The 26,097-nt window shown below is 48.2% G+C and overlaps 1 protein-coding gene across 2 annotated transcripts in view; it reads right to left on the minus strand.

The window, feature by feature from the left end:
• The window catches only part of GNAO1 (G protein subunit alpha o1), a 146,262-nt gene that overhangs the window by 42,700 nt on the left and 77,465 nt on the right, over positions 1 to 26,097 (minus strand). For both annotated transcript variants that reach the window (XM_075510509.1, XM_075510507.1), the window contains exon 4: positions 6,330 to 6,490. In XM_075510509.1, the coding sequence (XP_075366624.1) occupies positions 6,330 to 6,490 (161 nt within the window). The remainder of the gene's footprint in view (positions 1 to 6,329; positions 6,491 to 26,097) is intronic.

The following is a 26,097-nucleotide window of genomic DNA, read 5'->3' on the forward strand; positions in this document are numbered from 1 at the left end:
TTCGCCTCTTCATGGAAGAAGTTAAGTGGGCGGGTGATGGCATCTCAGACACCTTTACACAGACTGAGAGGGGATATAGTCCTTCAGAAACCAGGTGTTCATAAGGGACAGGACCTCCTGCTTTTCCTTCTCCTTCATTTTCTTTAGAGTTTGCATGAGCTCCAGCCAGGAAATGTCTTTTGAGACAGTTCCCCCTTTCCCCGATGACTTGCATGTCTGGCTTGGAAAGGGTAAAGGGAAGAGCTTGGCTCTGGGACTAAGCTTCTGAGTAGCCTCTCCCCCGTGGAGAGGCTGTGCCCCAAAAGAGAGCAGGTCTGGTGGTGCCTCCTCTGTGCTGGTGTCTGAGAGGGGCCAAGTGGGGTCGGCATTATAAGAAGTGGCAACGTCTTATGATGGAGCTGTGCTATGCAGAGAGCCCTGCAGACCTCCGCTCTTCTGCTTGTAAGTGAGTTTTCTGGTGAGGAAGCTCAGTCCTCAAAATCTTCTGGCAGTGTTTGTTGGGAGAGCAAGGTGAGCATTGCTTAACACTCACCTGCGATATACTGTGACGTGGTCTCCACCCTGCTTTGGGCCAACGGAGGCAGTCCGTGGAGAGATTGCACCCAGTTTTGGTGAAATTGGGTCTCCAGGTGGATGAAGACTGAGGGTGAGATGCTGGAAAACATCCACCTGATTTCAAAGACAACATCTTTCCTGTTGTGCCCTTCCTCCAGCTCACACTCAGCCCTAGGTGTAGCCATATGATAGTGATTCCTTAATTTATGAGGATAATAACAAAGAGACCTCTGAGACCTCTACCAAGCCCAAGCCCTGCTAGACTCTAACAGGCTGATACTCAGCCTGCCCCCGTCTCCCTCACCTCGCACTTACCAGAAACAGCCCTACTCCAGACCTGGCACCACCAGACGTCGCAGAGCTGCTCCTCCTGGGAAATCTATTTGCATCTCATTTGTGGGAACTGAGTAAGGCTGGCGATTCCAGTCAACCAGCCTTTATGAGCTGTTTTGTTTTGCTTATCGTAGGGGGAACTTAATTATTCAAAGCTGGTGGGCATATTTACTTACAGGGGTAAACTAAACCATAAATTCAGACAAATGTATCTACATCGCTGCTTGTGATGTATTTTCCCTTTCTGCTTTATTGGTGCTTCGGCTCCAAGACACAAAGGTGGGTTGTTCAATAAACGGTGCAACGCAAGTCATCCCAATTAATTGGATTGTTCCATTTATGCTGCTACTCCCTCCAATTAAATGCAAGGGAGCGCACGTGACAGGCACGAGTAAGACGGGTGCGCAGAAAACCATATTCTAACGCAAAAGCTGTGATGACAAAATAGAATCTACGCACCTGATGGGAATATTAATGCAAAACCTTGACCTATAATTTTTCTTTCTTCAGTCTGAGAGCACCAGCAACAATTGCAGCTCATTAAAATGGACCATGTCCTGACAGTCGTGCATAATACCGACGTCCCGCAAGTCCCATGGTCTAAATGTTTGCCTTGCTGGTGAGGCAAGGCAAAGGCAAGGCAAGGCAAAACGCCTTGCTGATGAGGCAAGGCAAAGGCGAGGCCAGGCAAAAGCAAGGCAAGGCAAAAGGCACCGGCAAGGCAAACGTTTAGACCATGAGACTTGCGGGACGTGTGCGTTATCATAGAGCTGCATGGTCCTGCATGGCTAGGAACAGGAGACTGCAGGCAACCCTGAAGACCCCTTCTCCCTTTTCAACCCAGTGTCATGAGAGAAAGAGCGAGGGGGGAAAAACCAAAAGACAAACCCCAAAGTGCCAGTTTGGATTGGACCTCTGGAGTTCATCTGGACAATCCCCCTGTTCAAAGCAGGGCCAACTTCAAAGTTAAATTCAGTTTGAAAGTTAGCTCAGGCAGCTCAGTGTTGAGTATTTCCAAGGATGGAGATTTTATAGCCTCTCTGGGCAGCCTGTTCCAATGCTGCCTTGTCGGGGCTCAGTCTGGAAGGCGTTCACCACATCACAACAACATCTGGCTCTACTTTCTTAACTGTTTTCTCAATGCAAAGTGTGTGTTGGCATGTGGGATGCAATAAGTATCAGTAGGGAAGGTGATACCATCATGCAAAGACAATTCTTTTGCAAGGAAAAGAGATCAGAAAACAGTCCCACATGAGACAGGGTGAGAAGGAAGGCACTGCGGTATTTTATTCTGAGTCTGGTGCCACTTTTCTATAAGGCACTGCCAGAGGAGTTCTTGAAGATGGAGCGACCAAAGTGTTGTCCAGTTTGGGCTTGGTATTTGGCACAGACTTGAGATGTCAGGGCTGCAGTTAGCTATGGTAGACCAGCAGACACAATTGCATCTTTCTGTATCCCTCTCCGGAGGCATCTCTCCCTCCCTTCACTCCCTATGGAGAGAGCCAAATGCAACAAGCTTCCTAGCCCTGACACCTCTGATATGTGTGAAGATGGATGGGTTGAATGCAGGCCTAAAATATTTTACATTTTCACGGTAGTTTCACAGCCCTGGCATTATCAAATGATCTTTCAATGTACTTGGAAGCAGGAGGAGAATAACTTGAGATGGATTCTGGCTTTTTTGTGTCTGTGTACTTGCAAACTGCCTCTGCCTACACATCTTGCAGGGCCTGTGCCTGTTTGGATATGCACATGGAAAACCGGTGCTCGTGTGGATGCTCCGTCTGCTCCATTCCCACCCTGAAGTTTGGAGGCCATTCAAAGCAGGTCCCCATCCCTGGGTGGTTAAGATCACACTTGCCCTATGTACTGTACTCCACTGACCAGGCTAGTTAGGAACTCAAGGCTAGGAAACACAAGACAATTTTATAATCAGAACAAAAGTAGGAGATTAAGGAAACCAGCTGGAAACCTCTATTTTGCTGATTTTGAAAGCAAAATGTGAGTCACAGATGTGCTTCCACAGACAGAAACTGGCTAGAGAAGAAAAAGACATCAGCAGAGCCCAGACTCTTTGATGATCAGAGGTAGGTTTAGCTCCTGGGCATGGAGACAAGAAAGGAAGAGGAGACGATGTAGGAATAAAAACATAAGAGATTAGGAATGTGGAACTCAATCCACCCGTAAATTTGCCTTAGGGAACAATGAAAAAATGCAGTAACGAAAAAAGATGAAACCAACTGCTACATCTTACTCTCTTCCCTTCCCTTGCTGTCCTCATGGTTTTACTTTTTGCTGTCCAAGACACAGGAGGCCCATTACAGAACCTCTCCTCTTCCTAGGTCATGTTTTTTCTTTGCAAAGGTGCCGTTTTCTACTGTTCCTTCACAGTAGCTATGAAATCCTTGCTAAGGACAGGCTGACTGTAGAGCCTAAAAGAAGCAAAGCTTTGCAGGGAAGTCCACACCGTTAGGCAGGCATGCATAGGAGAGTAGAAAGCAATGTGCTCCTTCCCATCTTTGATAGGAGCGAAGAACTATTACTCACTCCTTGTTTAGGCTAATACAAAATATTACATCTATTTCCAGTTAAATTAATGATAGACTAATAAGAGCCATGCTGCTAGCTCTTGCAGGCTGTTGATTAGCCTGTGACTTGGTCTCCCAGGGGCTGAAACAGAAGGCCTTTTGTTCAAGCCATTTAAAAAACTCAAGGTAAAGCACTGGAAGAGCAATGTAGGACAACAGCAGCACTGATTTGGAGAAGCCCAAGTGGTGGTTCCTTAGAAATAGCCAGGCAGTGGAGGGGGGTTTCTGAAAAGCATTCAGGGCATTCAGCGGGTGGTTTCTAGGGTGAAGGGAAGTGCCTAGACCACTCCTGAAGGTCCCACCTGTGCTGGCCATGACAGGACCTGGTCACTTGGTGCCTTCGGGCTTTGTGACATGTGCTGAGCAGCCATGGAGCGCAATCTCTGACTCCTGCAGCAAACTTCCCTCCTGCCAGCAAAACACTAGTCCCTATGGCTTAACACCAAGAGAAGCCTGAAATAAGAGCGATGCTAGTCCAGCTCACTGCCCATCACTGTTTTTCAAACTTGGGGAAGTTCAGATTCAGTTCTTGTCTGGAATTTATTTTTCTCAGCTCTAATGAAAACACATTTTGTAGTTGCTAGTGTTTTAAATCCAATATCAGCGTCAATAAAGACAAGCCCTTTCGGGGGGGGGGGGGGGGGGGGGGGGGAAGTAGAAAACTGTCTCAAATCTTTCACTCATGCAGAAGAAAACAACCCCAAAGCATTAAGGATTAAATGAGAAATATGCCTCTTTTCACTGGGAGTCCACTGGGCGTGAGTAAGTGCCAACTGAGCTCTCACTTGCATCACCATCTGGTGTGATGGCACCAGGGCCTAGAGGTGCAGCAGGATGTGTTACAGTGCCCTGCCCTGTGACAGCAGTTCTGCTCCTGGTGACGGAACCACCAGAGGCTCCTAAATGGCAGCAGGTCCATAAATGTGAAGGACTTTGTTATTTTCAGCTTCACCATCTGACCTAGCCCAGAGAAAACAAGTGTTCAGCCACAGCATAATTCACAGCGTGGCTAAGGAGAGAGGCAGCACAGCCCTCCCGTGGCAAGGAGGATTGTGCATCCTCCTCTGGATGCAAGGGATTTTGTTAAAGACACCAAAATTCATTTTGCTGGGCTGCAACCACACGTTGATATTGCTGTGAATACCACAGCACAGAGACTCTTCAGCTGATGTCTAGAAACTGCTTGTGGTTTCAGAGCTCTTGCTGATGAATTGCCCAGCAGCTGGTCACATTGGGAGGGCTATGCTTATTATTTTCAATTGCTATCTTGCATGGAAGGAAAATCAAACTACTTTCCTCAAGGTAATTGGCTCTAAAACAATTGAAGAATTTTCCACAAGGTTGTAATGCAATTAGGACCAGCATTTTATATAATTTATATCTCTAAAGGTATGCTTATGCCATCAAACTCTTTTGTGAAAAAAAAACATTGCTGGCAAGAGAAGGCAGATTTTGCTGTTACAGGCAATGAAATGTAGATTAAACATGGATGTCCACCTAGTAGTGATTAAGAGGCAGCATAATGTCAAGATCATCACTGAGATGTAGTCGCTCGTGGTGAGAAATGGTTGGATAGGATGCTGTGATACCAACCACACATCTGCAGGTTTCCCATTTGGTTTTTGGTCAATGCCAGGTGATGTGTCATCACTCGCCTTCTGCTGCAGCACCACAAGAGCAGAAATAATCCTGCGCTCCCTAAATGCCCTGCCAGCTTGGATGGGAGGAGCTGGTGCAGATTGGGGACAATCAGGCCCACCACACAGGACAAAACCATCAGCCACGCCAGCGCTTGGTTTGTGTTTTGATAGATAGCCAGGAAAAGCTTAAGCAGAGATGCCAAACACGCAATAACAACTCCAGAAGTGCATGAGTCAGCTGGTGAACTTGTTGACATGGGATATTGTGAAAGCCAAAAGCATGGACATAGCATTCCCTTGTCACCATTTGGGGAAGCCTCTATTTTCCTGACCACCAAGGGTATAACCAGGGAAATGATCACTCCGTGCTTGCTTGTTCCTTGTGCGTATACTTAACCACGTTTTACCGACTACTGCCCAAGACACAGTACAGGGCCAGGGGACGTTTTGCCTGACTGCAACAGCTGCTGCAATTGAAATTATGGGATGAAAAGCTTTAGCCTCCTTGCCTAGGTGGAAGCAAACAGATTGGATGAATTATCATTAGAAATGGGTCTGAACTGAAACTGGGGAGGCACTCAATGCTTCTTCAGAGCCAGGGCAGCCGTTTAATGGGTAGATGTCCTGTCCTTATGACGGAATGAACCAAAGCCATAGATTCAGACAATCACCATTAAAAAAAATCTGGGTGTGGTCCCTAATGGTAGAGATGCCACTGACCGTATTATGAGAATAACACAATGCCACTGTAAAAGCAAAGATGTCCGTTACCCTTGGTTGTAATCCAGCCGCCTATCAGTAAAGTGTATGACTACAAGAAAAGCAAACCCAAGAGCTGTATTGCTATACAAAGCAGGTGATCACACCCTTCTGTAATCTATCAGACAAATGAAGAAGCCATCGGCCACGTCCACGAGTAGGTCTGCCTCTGCTCACTAGCTCCATGTTTGTAGAAACCTACCTTGAGCAGTTTGGGAGGAGTTTGAGAACCTGGCCTTAGGGTCATGGACCTGACCCCAGGCTGGCTAGAGGGGACACGAATGTCCTGCCTGATCCTTTCTGCCTTGCAGCAGCCTGTGACACAACATGCATCCCAATCTGTAAGCAATACCATGTTCAGATCCACTGCTATGAGGTCATTAACTTTAGTTAAAACTTTAACAAGCCCAAATGCAGCTTCTTAACACAAAAGACTATGGACAGGGATACTCACTATTGGGCCGAGTCATTAAGTTGATATTCCCGGGACCGGTTGAAGCATTCTTGGATCCCGGAGTCTGCCCAGAGTCTCATCATAGCTGACAGCAGCTCTGGAGAGAAGGGCTCTGTGTCCTCCATCCGACTTACGACATCGCAGACCATCTTGGCATCAGCCTGCAGAGGAAAGAAACAAGAGGTCACATAGATGCTCAGGGCAGAATTGGGAGCCAGAGATTTCAGAAACAGATTACCAAACGGTCAGGAGTAAAGAGGCTGCATTTCTCAGGATGGGGCTTTAGGATCCACACCGTATGATCCAGCAGAAAGGGCAAAAGGAGGATGGAGCAAGGAAGCCACAAGGAAAGAGGTTATTTGTGCAATCCACCTCATGTCAACAAATATTTCTATTCAGCAGACAAACCAGTTGGCACTGTGTATGTGTGGAGCTTCTTGGGAACAGAAGGAAATTCATATATGTACAAGTATATTTTAAATTGTTAGCAGTGACGCATATCCTGCAACGATACCTGTTTTAACTGAGTGTGTAACCTTGCTGAAGTAGGGGCAGTTTGTATCAGAAAGGACAGCAGAAGGGCTCCAGAAACAATTATTTTCAGATCCTGGTTTATTGCTTTTCCTGAATTCTTGTTCTTTGCTACGAGCCCCTGCTACAGGGGCTAATTCACGTTAACACAGACCATCTTGGCTGGCTGTTGTGCTTTCTGACTCAGAGGGAGAGGAATCTCCCACGGTTAAGGAGTATGGCAGTGAGGGCAGGGCCAGCTGGCCATTTTCAGATGGAATAATTTTTGGTGATTTGCTGGAACAGCAGCTTTTCCTGGAGGATAGTGTTTTGACATAACTCAGGTCTGGAAGATGTCTCAGATTTAGGATGGGAATGTCTAGACGGCCTTGAAATAGCTGAGTTCAGCTCTACTGTAATGGTCCACAGTGGCTGATGCTTCACTCATTTGTGAAGCAGGACACCCAAATTCATGACCCCTCTCTGCTTGCTTTGCAGTAAGTGGATCTCCCACACCCCCCACAGACTCCTGAAACCCCAGGGGTGTTGGCTAATCTGCAGAACTTTTCTTTCACCGCATTGAAAATTTTGGAAAAGTCTCATAGTTCTACCAGATGAAAGAAAACCAATTATTATTGCCATAATTAATTGGAAAAGAGGAGCTCTTATTCCTTATGTGTGCTTACAGCAAACTAGTGAAGACAACCTCCTTGTTCTATTACCTTTTCTCCTGTCTGGTAGATAGAACTCATTCTTGGACAAACACAGGTGGAAGTCTTTGTCTTCCAGGGTGTTTGGTCTAAATCAGCAAACACTGACCAGAAACACGAGTCTCGCAATGGGGAGTGCAGGCAGTGCCCACGCTTTGCTGTCACTGTCCCATGGACAAACAACCCCTGTCCATCACAGCAACCTGTCTCATGAGCACAAAGCCACCCACAGTTGGGTGTGCAGGTCCTGGGGAGCCTGCACATTGCCTGCCAGAGGAGCTCCAACATCCTTCATGGCTACAACAGGCTCTGACCTGTTTGTCTGCCCTGCCAGGTGCTGCTGATGCTCCTGTCTGATGTTCAGATTTAGCAGCTATGATGGGAACAGCCCAACTGCTGAATGGGTTGCTCTCCCTGGATACCCCCTGAGCACCGGGGACAAGGTGTTACAGGTTTTGTGGCAAAGCAAGCAGATTATTTCTTAGGTCGTGGGTACAATTAGAAGTGGAGGAGCGCCAACGTTGCAGAGCACCACAACAACCTAATTGCATGGGTGGGAATGACAAGGTGTATGACATGGCCTGCATGGCCAGGATCAAAACTGCTCTGCAGCCTCTCTGTATTGAACACTGAAATTGTTGAAAAATCGCAGGGCACCAAGCCGCTAGCACTGGAGACTGAAGCTGGTGGAGATTTCAATGCTCAGAGAAAGAGCCTCAAGTCCCCTGAACACCTAGTCTTTACAGGCTGAAGAAGTCTCAGTACTGTAGAGAGACACTGTCCCATAAAACTTAATGGGGTGGAGTCTCTATGCTTTCAAGACTTTATGAACATAAAGTCTTTCTTGCAGAATACCAAACTTCATATTTTAGTGCCAAGGAATCCTCCCAGCCCTCCGTACAGACTCTGCTCATTTTGGAGAAATAGTATTGGTGACTCACACCTCAAGGCCAAGACAAACGAAGAACCTTGAAGAGTTCAGTTAATTTCAAAAGCTTGTTTTCTGCCCCGGAGTGCTTTGTGAGCTCAGTGAATATCCATAAATCATCAGTACGGTTTGCCTGCCCTGCTGGAGCTGTAATTCTGCTCTTTTCACAGACTCTAAATAACACAAAACCTGCTAATGGCCAGTCTGCTTGGGGCTGCGGTCTGGCGTGGCTCCATTATTTGTGCATGGGTGGTGCAGAAAAAGCATCCATGCTTTCAGTCAGGTAGGAAGGAGGTCTTTCGTATGTTATCTTGACTACTGGGCGGGGATTATAGGTGTAAGTCACAGATCTGTCCATCTGTCTGTGATGGCAAAGCACATTAGAAGCTCTCCAGCTGTTATGGGCAGGGTCTGGTCTTCTGAGCTTTGTGGATTTAACCGCATGTTGCTTTCTGCAAAGCATCAGAGGGAACAGCACGGCCATCACATTTTGTGTGCTGGGAAATAGCTGCCTCACCTTTTCCACTACTGAGACTTGTGGCAGTCCCCTGTGATTTAAGACCCAACGCAAAAGGGTTTGAGCAGAAGACATAGATGAACAGCGATGACAGGGCAGAACAGGAGTGACGAGGGACAGACATCCATGGCTGTGGTTATCAGGTCTGCTTGGGCCAGAAGTGGGGCTGAGCTCGTAGGGCGGGGGATCGTTTTGGTACATGCTCCTCTGCAGTCACCAGAGGTCCCTGTTGGGGATGGGAGCGGTTGCCCTCCCTCAGTGCAGGCTGCCTGCAGGGCAGAGCGAGAGTTGACAGGCTGGAGCAGGGGAATGGCTCATAGGAAAGTTTATTGCTCCTGCTGAATGTTAATAAAAATATTCCAGACTTAGTTTTATTTTGCAGAGTGCAGCATTGAACTCCCAATTTTATAGACCCAGAAAAAGCAGGTGAAATGAGTATTTTTAAAAATACTCCTTCCCCCTGCCAAGGATGAAGCCCCTCTGTCAAGGAGCATGGGGCCATCCAGGAGTTCAGGCATTTGTCAGATGATTTAACGAGCAATTAAGGATCCAAGAAGAGAAGATACCCCTTTCTTTTCTCACTCTCCAGGCTGCGTCTCAAGCTGGGAATGACATTAAAATCTCCAGCCCCCCCTGGGCCCAGCAGGTAGATTTTTAAATACTGCCTGATTGACTTTTCCCTTCCCGCCTCCCCCGGTCTGGCGCTCCCGCTTTTCCCGAGGTGAGAGGAGACGAGCCTCCTGCCACGCTCTGCCTCTGTACTCAAGCCAGCAATTAAATAAAGCAAAACAAACCAGACCAACCATCCCCCGCACCCCCCCGCCTTGCAGTTCCCATCCGACAGGGTTTTCGTTAATGAATATCACGATGGTATTTCAGCTACCTCGGGAGCTAAAAATAGGCAGCGCTCTGCCCCTGGGATTGCTGAAAGGAGCCACAAAATGGTGCAGGGCTGCTTCCTCCATTGCTGCCTCTGCCTTTCCCCAGCTGCTCTGTCTCCCGTCCCCTCGGTGCAAGCTGGCTGGGAGGAGGGCAAGGGGCTGGGCTGGTCTCCTTCAGGCTGGTTCTCATCTGGTAGGAGCATCCCAGCCCGTCCCCGCAGCTTTCCCACGCGTCCCACTGCCACTTCCCGATGGCTTGCATTTTCCATAGCGGGTCAAACCCTAACCCCCGAGCTGATTGCCTTTGGGCTGTTGGTTACCGAGAGCGGGATTTGTTCAGCTCTGTGTCACTCCTGAATGCTGAATGTGTCCACCTACAGCAGGGGAACTGGAGCTGGCTGGCTGGGCTTGGCTTGGCTTGGGGAAACAGCTGAGCTCAGAAACCCTGGGATGGCAAATTACACATCCAGGCTTTAGCCATCAAGCCAACAGACCAAAACCCCTTTGTTAAAGAAGAAATCTCCACGCCTGTCGGGGAATGGAGAGGGCTCTGTGGGGTTTTATATGACAGTGGCCAGGGCAGGGTGGGGTTTTATAGGATAGTGAAATCCATAGGCAGATGTGAACAAGAAGCTTGTAAACTTAGCGGGAAGTCAGCGTGTCTCCTTTCTAACCCTGGGTTGCGTGTCTACCTTTGCACCAGACACATGGTATAAATCCAGTTCATAAGGGGATCTGTTTTCTCACTAACCTGAACATAACCGCAGTTACTTAATTGTCTCCCATATGTCACTGTCACCAAGCACACAGGCTGTGCTCAGCAAGCAAACTTGTGACTTTCCTTGTAACAGCCACATAGCCAAATTAATTTGTTAGCTTGCTAGAAGGGAGAGGGGCTCTTCCTAGCAGCCTGACAGTACTGGCAGTCACGTTTGTCTCTGCAAGCTAGTTGTTTTCATCATGCAGATACAGATCACCCCTAATTATTTGTTCCTCACCACCAGCCATCATCTGTGCCCACGAAGGTACCAGCAGAGCTGGATCCTGCCCTGCCTGCTGTAGAGTTGCACTGGAGTGGGACTTGAGTCCCCATCTCTCTGACCATCCCAGGGTAAATCCTGGCTCTGATCCCTTGAAGTTGCCTGGACCTTAATTAAGGGACTTTTTTTTTCTTTTTTCAAAAAGGAATAGTTTTCTGGAAGGGGAGAACTTAAAGGAAAGGCAAAGCCTTATGTGAAGCTATGTGGTACAAATCTGCTAACCCCTATAGAGCTGCACTGACTTACACCCACAGGAGAGCTGACCCAGTGTGCCATATTGTACTGTGCTTTCCTTTTGGTAAACTAAATCCCAGTAAATATCATTTTTGCTGTTATTTACTCTGATTAATCATACTTGTCACTCTGCCTATCTCAAAGGTTAACACTGGGGCAATTTCCTTTGGTTGCTGGTTGTACTCAAAGCTGCATCTCAGAACATTTCAGAAAATCTATGCAGTGGGGGGAAAAGACAAGCATTGCATTTTGCTGGCGGTGCAAGACAAATCAGAGGCACAGTACTAGTTATCAGCAAGCCAACCTCCTATCACCTAGTGCACAGCTGAAAAGAGTAGTGGCCATCACCAGCCAGGAACCTGGGGGGAAACTGATGTCTTGAAAGCATCCAGCATCCACAAAGGATGTCCCTGGAGGGGGACCTTCTTGGCGGACCCAGATCCTGACCTCGAGGCAGAGCGGTACATGCCTCTGCTACTTCAGTGAGAAACAAGGTCCCGTAACTTGTGGGCAGAACATGGCTCATGAACTGAAAACCTCCTCCTCCTCCTTAGAGAGCGTCTCAGAAACCTGGACTCTGCTTCACAGCTGAAGTGTGGCTGCATCACAGCAAAAGCCAATTATTTTCATGGCATTTGCAGCCTGAATGAATTCTGGAAACAAAGCAGAGCTTGTGAATACGCCTCTTCCAGAGACATCCAAGGCCCAGCTCCAAGTCCACAGGAGTTTTTGTAGATGCTGAATAAATAGCTACACATATGACTCTCCCCCTCACTCACCCTCTCTTTCTCACACATCTGTGTTTCAGAGCTGACCTCTGAATCTGGAAATCTGTCTGGCATGATGCAGCTGCTGTGCATCACAGCAGAGACAACCTTCTCCCTTCCTCCTCCACTCTTCCATCCACCTTCAGAACATTTAACTGAGGCCCTCCACCTCTGCTTGGCATTTGGCTTGCTGGCCATGCAATCTGAGAGACCCTGGAAGGTGCTGAGCTAGTAAAAAACTATTTATCTGGTGACTTATTCAAATCTATCCCTTTAGAGAACACCACAAGGTGGGCACCCAGACTACATCCACTCTGTCTGCACTCGTTAGTCAGCGGCGGATCTGGAAAGCTCCTGACACAGATCCCTGTGGTCTGGGAAAGAGGCTTTACACCAATGCAAAGCTCAGCATAGTGCTCTCTAGCAATTTGCATCATACAGCAAAGCTAAGCCTAAATTAGAGATGGTTAAATTAAGTTAGAGATGGTTGACTTCCCACAGTGTCATGCTAGCCATCTTCTACCCTGCTTGTGTAAAACAGCTCACAAAAAGGTGGGTTGACTTGGGTACTATGCCAAAGGGCTGCTGTCTGTCTCCGGGCAGACAGACTATTTTGTACAGAAGACATAACTTGACAGCCACGGTGACGTGCAGATCTCTCCTCCCAAGGTTGTGCTGTCTGGCTAGCAATTAGTAAAGCCCTGGTTTTCATATCCTTCTGGAGCCAAGATGGTCCTATCACCTCTGACTGTCTTGGCCAAACAACTTCTGTGCATCTGGTACTTGGTCTAGGATCTCTATCCTGAAACCTTGTTACTGCTGAGTTTCTGTCTGCTGCTTCCTATTTGGGAAGATGTTGAGCAGGACTGATATTATAGATTATTATGGCTCTAAAGCAGGCCAATTGCTTTGTGTTTGGTACTACTTTTATTCCTACCCATTCCGTATGATACTGCAGCTGAGCAAATAAAATTTGCTAGCTCTTACGTGGGTATAAACTTCTTTTCCCCTCCTGCAACACACATACAATACACATACAATATTTCCTGTTTGCTTGGACTACTGACTATCTGGCAATCCAGGGACTGGCTAATGCACGGACTGGACTAAGACCTTGGGCTGCCAGTTGGCCACCACCATCGTAAGAGTTCCTACAGCCCTATGTCCTGTAGGAAATAGCACTTCACCCACCAGAGAGGTGGAAAAAACCCACTACCCAACAACACAGAACTCAACCTGCAAGAGGGATGCCACTGAAGGGCAAGTCATTTCCAAAATTTGCTTTGTTCTAGGAAATCTTCCCCTAGTTCTTGGGGAGGGTCCTCCCCTGTTCTTGAGGAGCTCTGAAGAGCTCCTGAGCTGGGTGAGACAAAGACAGTGGACAGCTGACCTGATTTTTCCAAGCATGGACGGGAAAGCCAGAAAGCACGTGTTAAATGGTCTCAAAATAGGTCCTGACCCACTAGCTGCAATGGAAGGTGAGAAAATGGCACTCTGTCTGTCCCAGTCACTTCTAATTCAAGAAGATGGCATCCCTGAGTGCAAACTCCACCAGCGTCCCTCTGAGGGCGGGATGCTTTGATGGGTTCTCTGTCCTACAAGCACCGACCAAAAGGGCTAGGTACAGGACCTGCAAGCCCAAATGTCATCCCTCGCTGACGACTTTCAGGCCATGCAGGCACAGACAGCACTGCCCACCAGGGAGGGGATGAGAGAGAGAGTCACAGATGGGGGACATTAGCCGCATGGCTTCATGCTCTGCAGGGAAGTGCTCTGCCGCGGTGCTGAGGAGGAGGCTGGAAACATGTAAAGACAAGAGAACAAAATCCTTGCAGTCTACTGCCCTTCTCCTCTCTGTAAAATCCTCTCTGTTGGGTAAAAGTCCATAAAATGTAACAGCACTAGAGTGTTTGTGTTGCAGTAAACGGCAGGGAAATGCCTGATATCCCACAGTGGGAGAGCAGGTGGGGAAGCTATATCAGCTTCGGGCATTTGTAAAATAAATGGCTATTTTACATTCATTGCAAAGTGGATAGCTGAGGACGAGCTGAGTGGGAGTGATGGCGATTCTCCAGGAACCCGCTCCAGGTTTGGGAATTCCCAATGGCTTTAGCCTGCACATCTTCCACTCTTCAAGTGTCTTTAAGATTTTTCCACACTGACATCCCTCTGGGTGACTGCGTAAGGGTGGCAGGGCAGAGGGGACACGGTTTCGTTCCAAGCTTTCCCACCACAATGGGGGAAACGAGCTTTGTCTTTGGAACAGAAAGGGAAACCAGCCCCTATAGTGGGAGTATTCCCAGGACAAAGCCAGATTTTTTTTAGCATCTCTGGCTAAATGCTGCTCGTGTATGATGATTTATAGGGCAGTGCCTTCCTGCTGGGAAGCCGTGCAGCGCTGGAACCTAATAATTAGTTTAATGCTCAGAGCTTGATGCTGAACGGTGGGTGCTAATCTCCACTCTACAATTAATCTAGCAGATTTATCAGAGCCTCGTATGACAAAGGACTAAGTCTGTGGGTTACAGTCATCTGTCCCTGAAGAAAGCAACAGTGTTTCAATCAGAAAGAGCCTTGTTTCATTTTATGGTCCTATTTTACTTGGTGATCTGTGTTGAAGATATATACTTAAAGGACAAGGAAGAGAGGACACCCCCACACACCCCCCTCCCCCTCAATCATGCTAAATTTCAGCTCCCTGTTGCCTCTTCTCTTCTCTGTAACCCATAATTGGGATATCTGGGTAGGGATTTCTTCCTGCTCTCCACTGAAACAGCTACAGCAGTCGGTGGGTTTGGTGTCCATACCCAAGCCTTCTGCCTGACAGGGTGTCTCAAAATTATTTCTTGCATTGCTGGTGTTAGAGCAGGTATCGCAGTAGCCAAAGAATACTGGATTTTCCACTTGGTGGCAGAACTGCAAAATTAGGTGGTGTGAAAAATCAGCTTGGATCAAACATGTTCCCCTGCGTTCTTCTGTGGACCCAAAATCCTCTGAAAAATTTCATTTCACATCCAGCCAAAGCACTTGCCTTGAGCCCTACCAAAATATTTTGGTTTGTTTCAAGTTATTTGGGGGCTCAATATTATTATTTTAAATGTAGGTCAATTTTCAAACAAAAATTTTGTTTCCAAATGAAAAATTGGAAAAATGAATGAAAACAAAACACTTTGGCCTTTCAGGAATGCAAAATCCTTTTGAAAAATTCTCTAAATTTTCACATAATTTCCTCTTGGCCATGACTACCTGTAGATTTTGTCTGGATTTTACAAATGTTTTTGGTTTCTTTTAAACTGTGTTTTTTAGCAACTTCATCAAACATTTCTGTCCAGGTCTAGTAATAAGTACAACAAGAACTTTCTTATCAGGAGTCCTTCATTCATCGCTTATTTGCTGTTTTAATTTGGATTCTCACCACCTCAAATTTTCTGGTTTTCAGTCCTGTACTCTTTCACCAAATGTCTTACAAGATGACCACTGCTGAGTGCAGACGAAGGGGTTTTCCCTAGGTGTGACTTGGACTTTACAGGAGCAAAACAAGGCACGTAAAGTCCAACACCTACACGACCTGAATACAGGTACTCAGGGAAGAGGACATGCTGGCACTGTGGTTTAAGAGCTGTCCCGGCAATTGGCTAAATATTAACTAATGGAGCATTGCATCAGGCAGAGAGGGCACTTTGGGAACTGAGTTTCTTCTGCAAACTTAAGCAAGCTTCCTTTATTTGTTTAAAGAAGAAGTACTTTGGGAAGAGGGACCTCACAAAAGATGGCAGTGCTTTGCTTTACCCAGCTTTCTCTATTGCACATTGATATTTTCTGCGGAACCTCTATAAAAAGAGATAATGGAAGTGTGCAAATGGAAGTGTGCAAACCTGAGGTCGTTTTAGGATTGTCACTGGCAGCAGTTCCAACGCAGGTACTCAAGAAAGCTGCCTGAGTAATGCATATGCTTACTGCCTTCACCTGCACTGGTTTGATAACTTTTTGCTTTTTGGTCTGCGGCTGCACACAACCAGCGACGGAGCCGCAGGGTGACCCCAGAGGCGTCTGTGGTCTCAGGAGGCGTCGTACTAACGCCATGAACGGGATGGGCTGAAATGAGATGTGATTCATTGAGTGGCTGGTTAGCAAAGTTTTGCCCGTGACTTATTATTACTACAACCTTCGTTTAGCTTTCCTCCCTCTTAATTTTCATCTGCCTGTGAACCCTTCTCTGCAGGGAGGACCAGGATTTCTAAGACTTGGGGTGGAGGAGCATTTGGCTGAGGTCCTGCTGGGAGTGGAAGCTGCATCTGATGGGGCTGAGGATGAGAGTGTTCTTCGAGGTATCTGCAGCTGCCTAGAAAGAGTTCAGCATGGATGAAAGATAAATTTGTTGCTAAATCTCTCCTGTGCTGCTGTATCTCCAGAAAAATCAAGACTCAGGTGCTTGTAACAGGCTCGGAGGATCTCTTCCTTTGATCAGCGGGGATTACAGAGACTAACCCCCAGCAAGTTCCTCCTTACCAGAGCTAAGGCACTTCACACACTAACAGATTTGCTTATATATTGTTTCAGGTTGCTGCAGAGAAAAATTGTCCTATATTTTCCTTACAACAGCATCAAGAAAGTTCCCCAACCCTTTGGTGAGTTGAGGATGGGAGGAGGAAGGAGAAGAGGGAAAGCGAGAGAGGAGGGAGGGGAGGGAGGGGGAATCTGGTGGGTTGGGTGTGAGTATTGCCATTCCAGGGGAAGCTGTTCTCAGGGCTATTAACAGGAACTTTCTTTTATTAACTGCCCTTTTCAGAGACAGTAGATATATGGGACCTCAGGTGCAGCATTAGATGACAGGATAGTCCGTAAAATAAGAGGCTGGCAAAGAAATATCTTTATAACGGCTTAACAAGGATAGGCAGAAATAGGCTGGGGGCCTGGAAGAAATCTTTGATGCTGTTGTGTGTATTTATTATTTATTCTTCTGCCACAAATATAGCATCAAAGAATGTCAAAAACAAAAAGCCCATAACCTGCTGTTAGCTGAATGAGTCCTACATCTCTGTAACCATGGCATCCCATAGTATTGACAAGGAAAATCAGCAACAATGGAAAAAAAAGTGCTTGGCACTTATGACACTTGCGAGGATGAGGCACACTTCCTTGCTCCGGTGAGGATGCACCAGAAGGGATAAGAAAATCTGTGAGCATCTTGCTAGCCTGGGCATCTGTGAATCTCAGCTATAATGGAAAATGCCACAAAACAGCAGTCTCGCCCTTGTGTGTAATCCTATGTGATACATATGGGATTATAGGGCGGATCCCACCCTAAAACATTTTGCTGCCATTGCAGAGCACCTTGAGTCCCACAAAATGGTGGGGATGGCACCAGCGCCTGTCTGTAGTTGGGAAGGGAAATAGCTGCAACATCTCAAGCACCATGGTTGAACCTCTCCGCAGCTGTGACCTGGTGGTGTTCACCTCTGCGGGTGTGATGCTGCCAGTCCTCACCCGCTGTCTCCCAGGCCCATCCTACTTCAGTGCTTTCCTTCCTTCCCCTCTGCTGCTCCCCCTCTCTTGGTGCCAGCCTCCCTGGCTCTGCAAGTCATGCAGCCACTGCAGCTGGAAGCCCTCCCTCATGGTTGTACAGGGGACTGTGTTGACATGAGTAACAAGGCACAGGCTTAATACTGTACTGATTATTTTCTGGAAAATAATGTATATTCACTTTTTTCTGGAATGCTTTTCCTGGCTTGGAAATATTTCAAGTACCAGCAGGGGATTAGGGAGCTTCTTTTAACCAGCTTTTGTTTTGTTTCTTTTTTTACATCTTTGCAGAATAAGGAGTAAAAGCCTACTCCAAAATGTTCTCCACGGAGAAATCGGGATTTGGCAGTGTCACGCAGCGATGCCTCCGGATAAGGGGAAATGGAAACAGTGCAGCCTCTCACCACCTCCCAAAGCCCCCCTGCAGAAGGGGTCAGACTTCTCCCGCAGACAGATTTGGGGCAGGAGGAGCTGGCGTGCTCCAGCTGCCCGGCCTGGGGGTCTGTTTATGCTGCCCCCGACGCGCCCTGCGGCACACAGCAGAATTGCTGATAAAACCTCGGAGCAGAGATTTTCACAGTTCTCTAATGGGTCTGGGAATCTGATTTCCTCTAAAATAAGTAGGCTGGGCCTATAACCACCATGTACATCTTGGCAGCGGCGTGCACAGTGGTCCCTCCACAGCATGGTTGGTTGGTCGGTCGGAAAGTGAGAAACCCCCGACAAACCGGAATGTCTGCCATTCTTAGTTCCTCTTTTCTTTCCCTTCTCTGTTACTTTTGCTTTTTCTCTCCTGGCGATCCTCTCTGTCCCTGGCACTACTGTGGCTCTGCCTGCCTGCCTGCCCGCAGCCATCCCCAGCCCCAGGAACAGCCCTGCGTGTGCAGCACTCTCTGGAGATGCCATTTCTCTCACAGGCGTTCAGCCCGTGGTGCATTGCAAAAAAATATCCCCAGCAGAGCGAGAGATGCCAGTAAGACGCTCGCCTTCCCCCCACCTCCCAAGGCTACTTTCTGCCTTGGCTACGAGCCTGCTGCATCTTTGTGTGGTTAATAAAAATAACCTAAAAGTACTCGGGAGCAGACAGAGCAATCCCAGAGACTCCAAACATCTAAGGGGCTTTGTTTCCAAGGCAACATCTTGTCTCCTAGCTGCAAAAGGCCACGGGAATGGAGGCAGCCTATGGAAAATGAATAGCTCAATGACAACAACAACAAAAAAATCTGCTGGGGAGCGTAACAGGGAGGGAGGGTGTCCGTAGGGGGGCCAGGAAAGAGCAAAGCTGAGCAAGCCAGGACTAGCTGCACAGAGCATGCAAAGGCACAGGGTGCAATTTATCTCATGAGAAGCACAGTCCTGCCCCCATTGAAATGCATAGCACCACTTCGACCGACTTAATGGGAGCAGGGGAGCTTGCACAAATCAGCTATTCTTTTCTTTTCCCCTTCTTTTAAGCTACAGTGTTTGAAGATTCGAGCTAGTTAAAAATAATCCATTGTCCGAGGCAGAGCCTTCCTGGGTCCCAGGAGCTTTTCAGCCAGGGCTGCAGCACGCTATTGATTTCAGCCATGCCAGGTTCCCACTGCCGGAGCGGCCTCCTCCCCTCCACACGCCAGGGCAGCGAGGCAGGAGGTGCCAGAGCACGGGAGCAACCCTCCGGCCCTTCCCATTAAGAAAGAAACATGTTTTCCCTATTTTTTAACGTTTCCAGAGCTGTGCGGTATGTGAATATCTGTGCAAGCCAAGCTGCAGAATCAGTTTTTTTGCTATGGCTGCAAGGATGGTTTTGCCCTTACGGCCTTTCAAGCTAGCTGCCTGGATAGCAGACCTGAGGCTTTGGGCACAGGGAAAGCAAAGACCCCTCTGCCCACCACATCCCACCGGTGACACCCGTGGCCCCTGTCTGAAAGCACCCTCCCTCGAAAAGGGCAGGCGGGCAGGTCTGTGGCTCCACCGCGGTGCTATTTAACGTGCATGTTGCCCTTACATTAAGTGACTGCTGCAGTAAAATGCCCCCGAGATCATTTATGGGGTTGATATCAGACTGGGAGGGGAGAGGCTGCCCAGAGCCAGCTGAGACGCTTGCCTGCAGACACCCTGCTTTGCTTTTCCCTTGTGTCTCAGGGGAACACCTAAAAGCTTGGGATCGTGATGCCAAGTCAGCCTCCATGTCCCAGGAGGCGGCACGGTGCCCTGGGAACCTGACAGGCGTTGGGTCAGGAGCTACTCTGGAGCTGGCTCCCAGCTCCTCGGCAGCATGACCGACACGGAGCTCCACCATGCCAGGAGCGGGCTCCCGACATGGGGAGGGTAGGGAGCCCGGGCATTTCCCTGGGGTGGCCAGGAGGGACGGAGGACATCGGTGTGTGTTGGTGCTGATCTCTGCCCTGGGCTGGAGCCAGCCTCGGGCTTGCGCTTCTCCCTCTCCTTTTCCTCAGCGACTATTTGGGATGATGAACAACTCAGCCGTTGACATCCTGCCTGATGTTAAAACATTTTATTTAACTAATGTCTTTCCTTTGTACCTTTTCTCAATCAATACCATGTGAGCAAGAGGTTTGCAGAGGAAGAGCTGCTGGGAAATGCTCCCCTCGCACTTCTTTTTTGTACCCTCTGCTGTGGGCCGAGCAAAGCCATCCATGTGGATGGACAACTGCTATTTATTATTCATCTTGGTATGCTACGCAGAGCTCTGTCTGAGCAAGTTTTGAGATGAAGATGTTTGCTTCTCACTCCCCCTCCTTGAAATGTTTTTAATTTATCTTAACTCCAGGGAATTCCTCCCAAATTGCCACAGCAGAGCAAGGCTGGAATTTGGCCCCCATTGCCATGTCCTGGGCACCAAGATGGACGGCTGCTTCTGTTGCCAGCCACGTGAAGTCTGCCTGCGGGGAAGTATGGCAGGCCTGGCTGCTGCCACCACATCTTCCCCACCCAGAGCCGAAGCCCAACTGGGCATGTGACAGGCATCGCCAGCTTGTCACCCTCCCTTGACTCGTGAGAAGATGCTGCCTGAGTGAACAGGCAGCCTGCCTGCAGTCACCGGTGGCAGAGCGGAGGGCAGGGAACCACGGGCTGTTGGAAAAGCTGGGGACGACCAGGCTGATGTGTCACTCTGCTCCCCCTCTTCCCAGGGGACACTCGGTGGGGACAAGCCTGGACAACTGGGAGCTCCTGGGGCTTGGGGATGGACCAGCAGGGACGACACTTGATTTTAAGAATCAGGAAAGCGGGGGACTTGGATGTTTGCATTAAAACCAGTACAGCAATTTTACCTTCTTGTCCCCAGTTCTTCCTTCTTACAAGTACCCACCGAGCGTATCACACGCTTGATAATTTTCTGCCCTAAACTCCTTTGTGGTGTTCCTGGATCACCTTCCACTGCTGTAACCTTCATCCTTACATGGCTGAACTTCACGTCTACATGAAATGATTCCCACAGACCACATCAAGTTTTCACTCGCAAATACTCTTTCAAAGCGCTCAGCCCGACTTCAACATGACATATATTGTGTGGTTTGTGCCACCCTCTGTACAACTGGCTCTCAAAATAGTTCATAACATTAATGCAGGGGTTAGGATTTTCCAAAGCACTTGGTATTGACCTAACCTGATTCACACCAGGCTTGGCTGTAGATTGTTATCAATGGGGAACAATGAAAGTTCCTGAAAATCCCATCACTTGGACTTAACAATAGAGAAAATAGACTTTGCAGCAGACATTATTATCGGCTTCTTAAAAATTCTCACCTAGATGTCTTTAAAAATGTATCTGCTCAGGTCATTAACAGCATCTGCATGGACAGTCTTGTCATTATGTCTGAATGAATAAATAGTATTGATTTATACTATAATAAATTTACAGAATAAATTAGAGCTAAAATACAGCCAGCTGGGTGACCAGTTACCTCTTCAGAGTACTTGCTGGCTGATTTCTTGTGTTGTTTTAGTTTTTCAAGAGGCATGAACAGGAGACAATACAGCTGCTACCCTTGGTCCTAACACGATCAGGTGCTGAGCACCCGTTGAGCAGTCCAGAGCACTCCAACCCCTTCCTGAAAACCTGCCTGCCCCTTAATTTTCTGTGCCACCCTTCTGCTTCAGATGGCTTAGCTCACTTGCTTGCTCTCGACGGACACAGACACACAAGCTGGCTTCCAGACCCACAGCCCAGGGACAGACAATATGCGCTCACATCTCCTCCACAGATAAAAATTGTCAAGCTTTCAACTTCCCTTTGAGCTGATATCTTTAGAGTCAAGCTGGAAATGCATTTCCAACCTGTGTTTGTCTACCAAAAGAAAGATCTCCATCGCTCTTTGCCGCTCCTTGCGAGCCTCAGCGTTCAGTAATGAGGCCATTGATGGAGCAGTGGTATGTTCTTTTGTCCCTGCCAAAACCCTGCTCCCTCCTATTCAGCTCAACAAGATGCGAAGCCCTCGTGCTGCCAAGCGTCCTTTCAGCTGCCAAAGGAAAAGGAGCTAATCAAACGAATAAAAGAGCCCTGGTGCCAGGCTCCATTCCCAGCTCAAAGCTCAGGGGTACAATACCCACCGGCTGGACTGGTCGGCTCCCAGCAGCTCCTGCTTTGCCCATCCCAGGGCAAGAGCTGCGGGCTCCACTGTTCCCAGTCCGCATTACTGCTGTCTCAGTTAGCCCATGTCGAAAAGCTGCCGCATTGACCCTTCTCAAGGCTGTACGTGGCCTGTACTCGTTAGTCCTTTATTTTTTTTTTAAATTCCTTTCCGCAATGCCAGCTTCCTATCTCTCCCCTCCTTATTTCCCACACCACGGAGAAAAGCCTCATGCTGTGCCTTTCACGTCCCCCGGGCCCGTCAGTGGGCAGCACATTTGAAGTCATCTTTTTTGCCTCCGTTTCAAACTCTGCTTGTTCAGAAATGAGAGGAGACTGCTGGTTTTCGGTATAAACATTTCAAGCGTCGTATGGGTCACTCTCCCGTAACGCTGCTCGGTCAGCGATGCTCTGGGCAGGGCAGCAGGTGTAAACCGGCATCGCTGCGCTGGCTCTGCTGCTGCTCTGCGCCGATTTACACCAGATGAGGATGGGTTTGTTTTTGGCTGCATCCTGATCTACTTCTTCAGGACATTCTTCCACCTCTTCATTTTTAGCACTGACATTAAGCATTTAGAGCATAAAATGACTAATTTGCCTCTCTGCAGCCTCTACGTTTTGAGGCCATTTGGGAACTGCTGAAGTTATTTGCCACCTAGAGCCCAGTGAGTTTAATAAAGAGATTGTATGTTTCCTTACTGCTTCAGATCCCAAATAACTTTGTGCAAACTACTTATTTACCATGGAGCCACCACCGTGCAAACAGCTGGGAGGCAGCTGCTGCTGGGGTTAAACGCAGGGGCTATTGAACAGCCCGGTTACCAGGCATAACAGTTTAGGACGGGAGGTGAAAAGGTTGCTTTGCCAAATGAATAACACCAAGTTATCTGTTTCAGCTGGAGCTACTCCAGCGCTTTTGGCATTTCTAGAGCTCACGGACACCGCAAAGAATATTTAAGGAGGCAAAAAGTAATTTGCACACTTTGGAGGTCGGCCATGGCTCTGCTGTAAATGCCTCTCTGCTCTCATAAAAAGGTGCCACGGGGCCTTCAAAGGTTGTGGGTGCTCAGCTGCTTGGGGCTGCATCTCTCCTGCCAGCACTGGGCCCCTCTCACCAAAGGGAAAAGTAGGTCAGCCCCGAGGTGGGGAAGGATGCTGTGTGCTCGGCAGCCCTGTATCCCTTCTCTGACGCTCTCCTTCCTTGCCGGAAAGCCTGCCTGAGCAATCTGTCCTTGCACACACTGATCCTGGCTTGGCCCAAGCTGCTGGAGGAGAGGGCAACCCTTGGCACCGCCATTTCAAATGACACCAGGCTAGTGGTGTAGCTGAAGCACTGGCTTGCCAGTGCTCACGAGCCAGGGAATGGTGCCGTGGTGCAGGAGAGCACGGCCGAGCTGGAGGGCAGCGCAGTGCTCCCCCGGCCCCAGGCACAGCAAATACACACAGGGCTGGTGGTTGTCAGTGACTGCGTTGGTGCCATATTGCAGAGGAGTCAGCACAGCTGCTCCTGTTGGACCTTTTGCTCATGCTGAACGCACTCTCATGGTTACCTATTGAACCTTCAGTGCCGAGGTGCCGTGTCTTCAGCAATCGTGCCCCACTGTGATGTGGAAGTGGCACAAGAGCTTTCTAACAGCTCTGCTGCCAGCCTCAACATGGGAGGTAAAGTGGGGACATGCCGCTTGTGGGCCCATGTCCCCCTCCATCACAGCCCATCATCCCGGCACTGCAGCAGGGCCCCATGCTGCCTGTGTTTTGGCTCATTCTTTAGCTCCATGCAAAGTTCTTCTGCTGTCTGGCTGGACTAGGAATCATCTGGCTGCATCTGTAGCTAATGCTCTGCTGAAGTCCCGAGAGATGAGTCTGTCTCCTCCCTCTAGAGTGTCAGCCAAAGGGGTCATGGTCTACAGGGGACAATGTTGTGTCAACCCGATTTCTGTTTATTGTCATGGGTCTGGTGGGTCTTGCTTTCAAAATCCATCTGCAAGCTTTGCACATTGCTGCGTTAGGGATAAGAAATTCCTAAGGCACCGCGTTCTGCAGCGAGCATCCTTCTGGGGCTGCAGTGTCAGGTGCTGGTCCCCTTCTCTGCCTGACTTCCATGCACTGGACCGAGCTTTGCTTCCTCCGTGGGAGTGCTAATTCCCCTCTCCTCACCCTTAGTCATGCTACTTTCACCTGCCCATCCATCCCCAAAACAGAGTTTGTGTGATGTGATATCTCTACCCACTGTCACTGCACCTCAGCAAGTTTTTTTCCTCTTCTTCCTTCTTCATTTCTGTGAGAAGCAACACAAAACCGCCTCCAACATTAGAGGCTTGTGAAACAAGTGAAAAAACCCATGCATAGCCTACACCACCAAAGTCTCCATCCCACCCTGCCAGGCCAGCCTGATGGACTCATAATTTAATAAGCTTTTCCATTTTAATGTTAGCTGTCCTCATCCCCCAGCTGGGGTAATGAACACTGGCAGGATTCTTCTGTGTTCGTAAATATTTCCCTGCTGCTGTGAAGAGGCTGTTTTCCCCTCTCTCCATATCAGATGAAGATGGCTGCTCTGCCAGCTCACCATGTATATTTAATAGCATTCCAAAACCTCTGTCCCACATAAATATGACTGTATTTCATCCAAGAGGAACCTGTTATTGAAGGAGCTGTGTTGCTAAATCATTCAGAAGGTTATTGTTTGAAGTACTCGCAGTCAACGGTGTCTTGGCTATTACAGCTCAAAAAAGGGGAGGGAGGGTGGAGGAAAAAAATGAGTGGGGATCATGGAAACCTCTTTAAATGAAGGAGCTTATGCACTGAGATCAACAAGGTATAAACAGGGCATTGCCAACCAGCAGGTCTGGCCCCAGGAGGACGGGCCAGCTGCAAGCAGCTCTACAAATTATTCACTGGCAATTGCTTTCTTGCTGCTGCCCTGACTTATTTACACTCCAAAACATTTCTGAAGTGTGTTTATTTAAGAAAGACGAATCCAGAGGCTCTGGAAGGGGAGAGGAGCTTTCCAAAGGAATCCAGCCCCCCCCCCCCCCCGACACAATTTGTTTCACTCATTAACTCCTCCACGCGAGGAAGAGGTGGGAGTGCCCTAAGTGCTTATGCATTATGCACTAGTGCACCGTGTCAAGAAGTCCTGATTTGATGGAGGCTGAAGGTTAAAAGGCATTTCTGTGCTTTTCCTTACTCCTTGGTGTCACGCTGGAAGATGGAGCGATGTTGTGGGGGTGGGGAAAATTGGGAGAATGGTAGCTCCTGTGCTCAGACATGGATTGCCACAGTGCAAATGGAAAGAGCTTCTCGGTTCCTGAAGGATGTGTGCTCCGCTGATGTTACCATCTCTTACCAAATTCAAACATTTCAACCTCCCTTTAGTAAATTCCCTACTTTGTCTGAACAGTTTTGTGACATCAGTACATGAAAGCACCCAAATCCTCATCTTCAGCCCTGTTAGAAATGTAGTTCTGGGTACTGCAAGGACTCAGAGAAGGCACAAGGTCCCCAAGAGAGACCTTGCACAGGCACTGCACCTTCTTACTAAGCTTGTAAACCAGCAGCTGACAGAGCTCTGAGTTTCTAAGCTGTTTTCAGTCATTTAATTGATGATGCAACTGTATATATCTGCATCTCTGTCCTTTACTCTTTACTGATTCATCTGTTCCCCAAGCAAATGTTTAAAATGAATTTGCTTTTTTTACACCTGCAAATTGCAGAAGCAAATGAACTGCCTGCGCAAGTGTTGTATTTTAAGATGTCAGCCCGATCTTTGGGAGGGCATAATTAGGCAGATGCTTATCTGCCCATAATGAGTTGGGTTCATACTACAGTTAGCTATAAGGGATAAACCTTTATAGCCTGTAAAAGTGTCTTAGGTACATGTGCCTCACAACCAGTAACTCTAACTTGCATTTCAGAGACACCCACAATGGACATCGTTCTCCTAGTTCTGGTGCAAGGCATCTGAGACTGATGCCTGGAGCAGCCCAGGTCTCTTGGGTTACCAAGGGATGACAATGCCATATCATTTTGCTGTTGATCCAGCTCCAGATAAGCAGTGGTTATTTTCCTGTTGCTTTGCTCCT

This window comes from Mycteria americana, chromosome 8 (genome assembly GCF_035582795.1).
Source record: "Mycteria americana isolate JAX WOST 10 ecotype Jacksonville Zoo and Gardens chromosome 8, USCA_MyAme_1.0, whole genome shotgun sequence".
Classification (NCBI taxonomy): Eukaryota; Metazoa; Chordata; class Aves; order Ciconiiformes; family Ciconiidae; genus Mycteria; species Mycteria americana.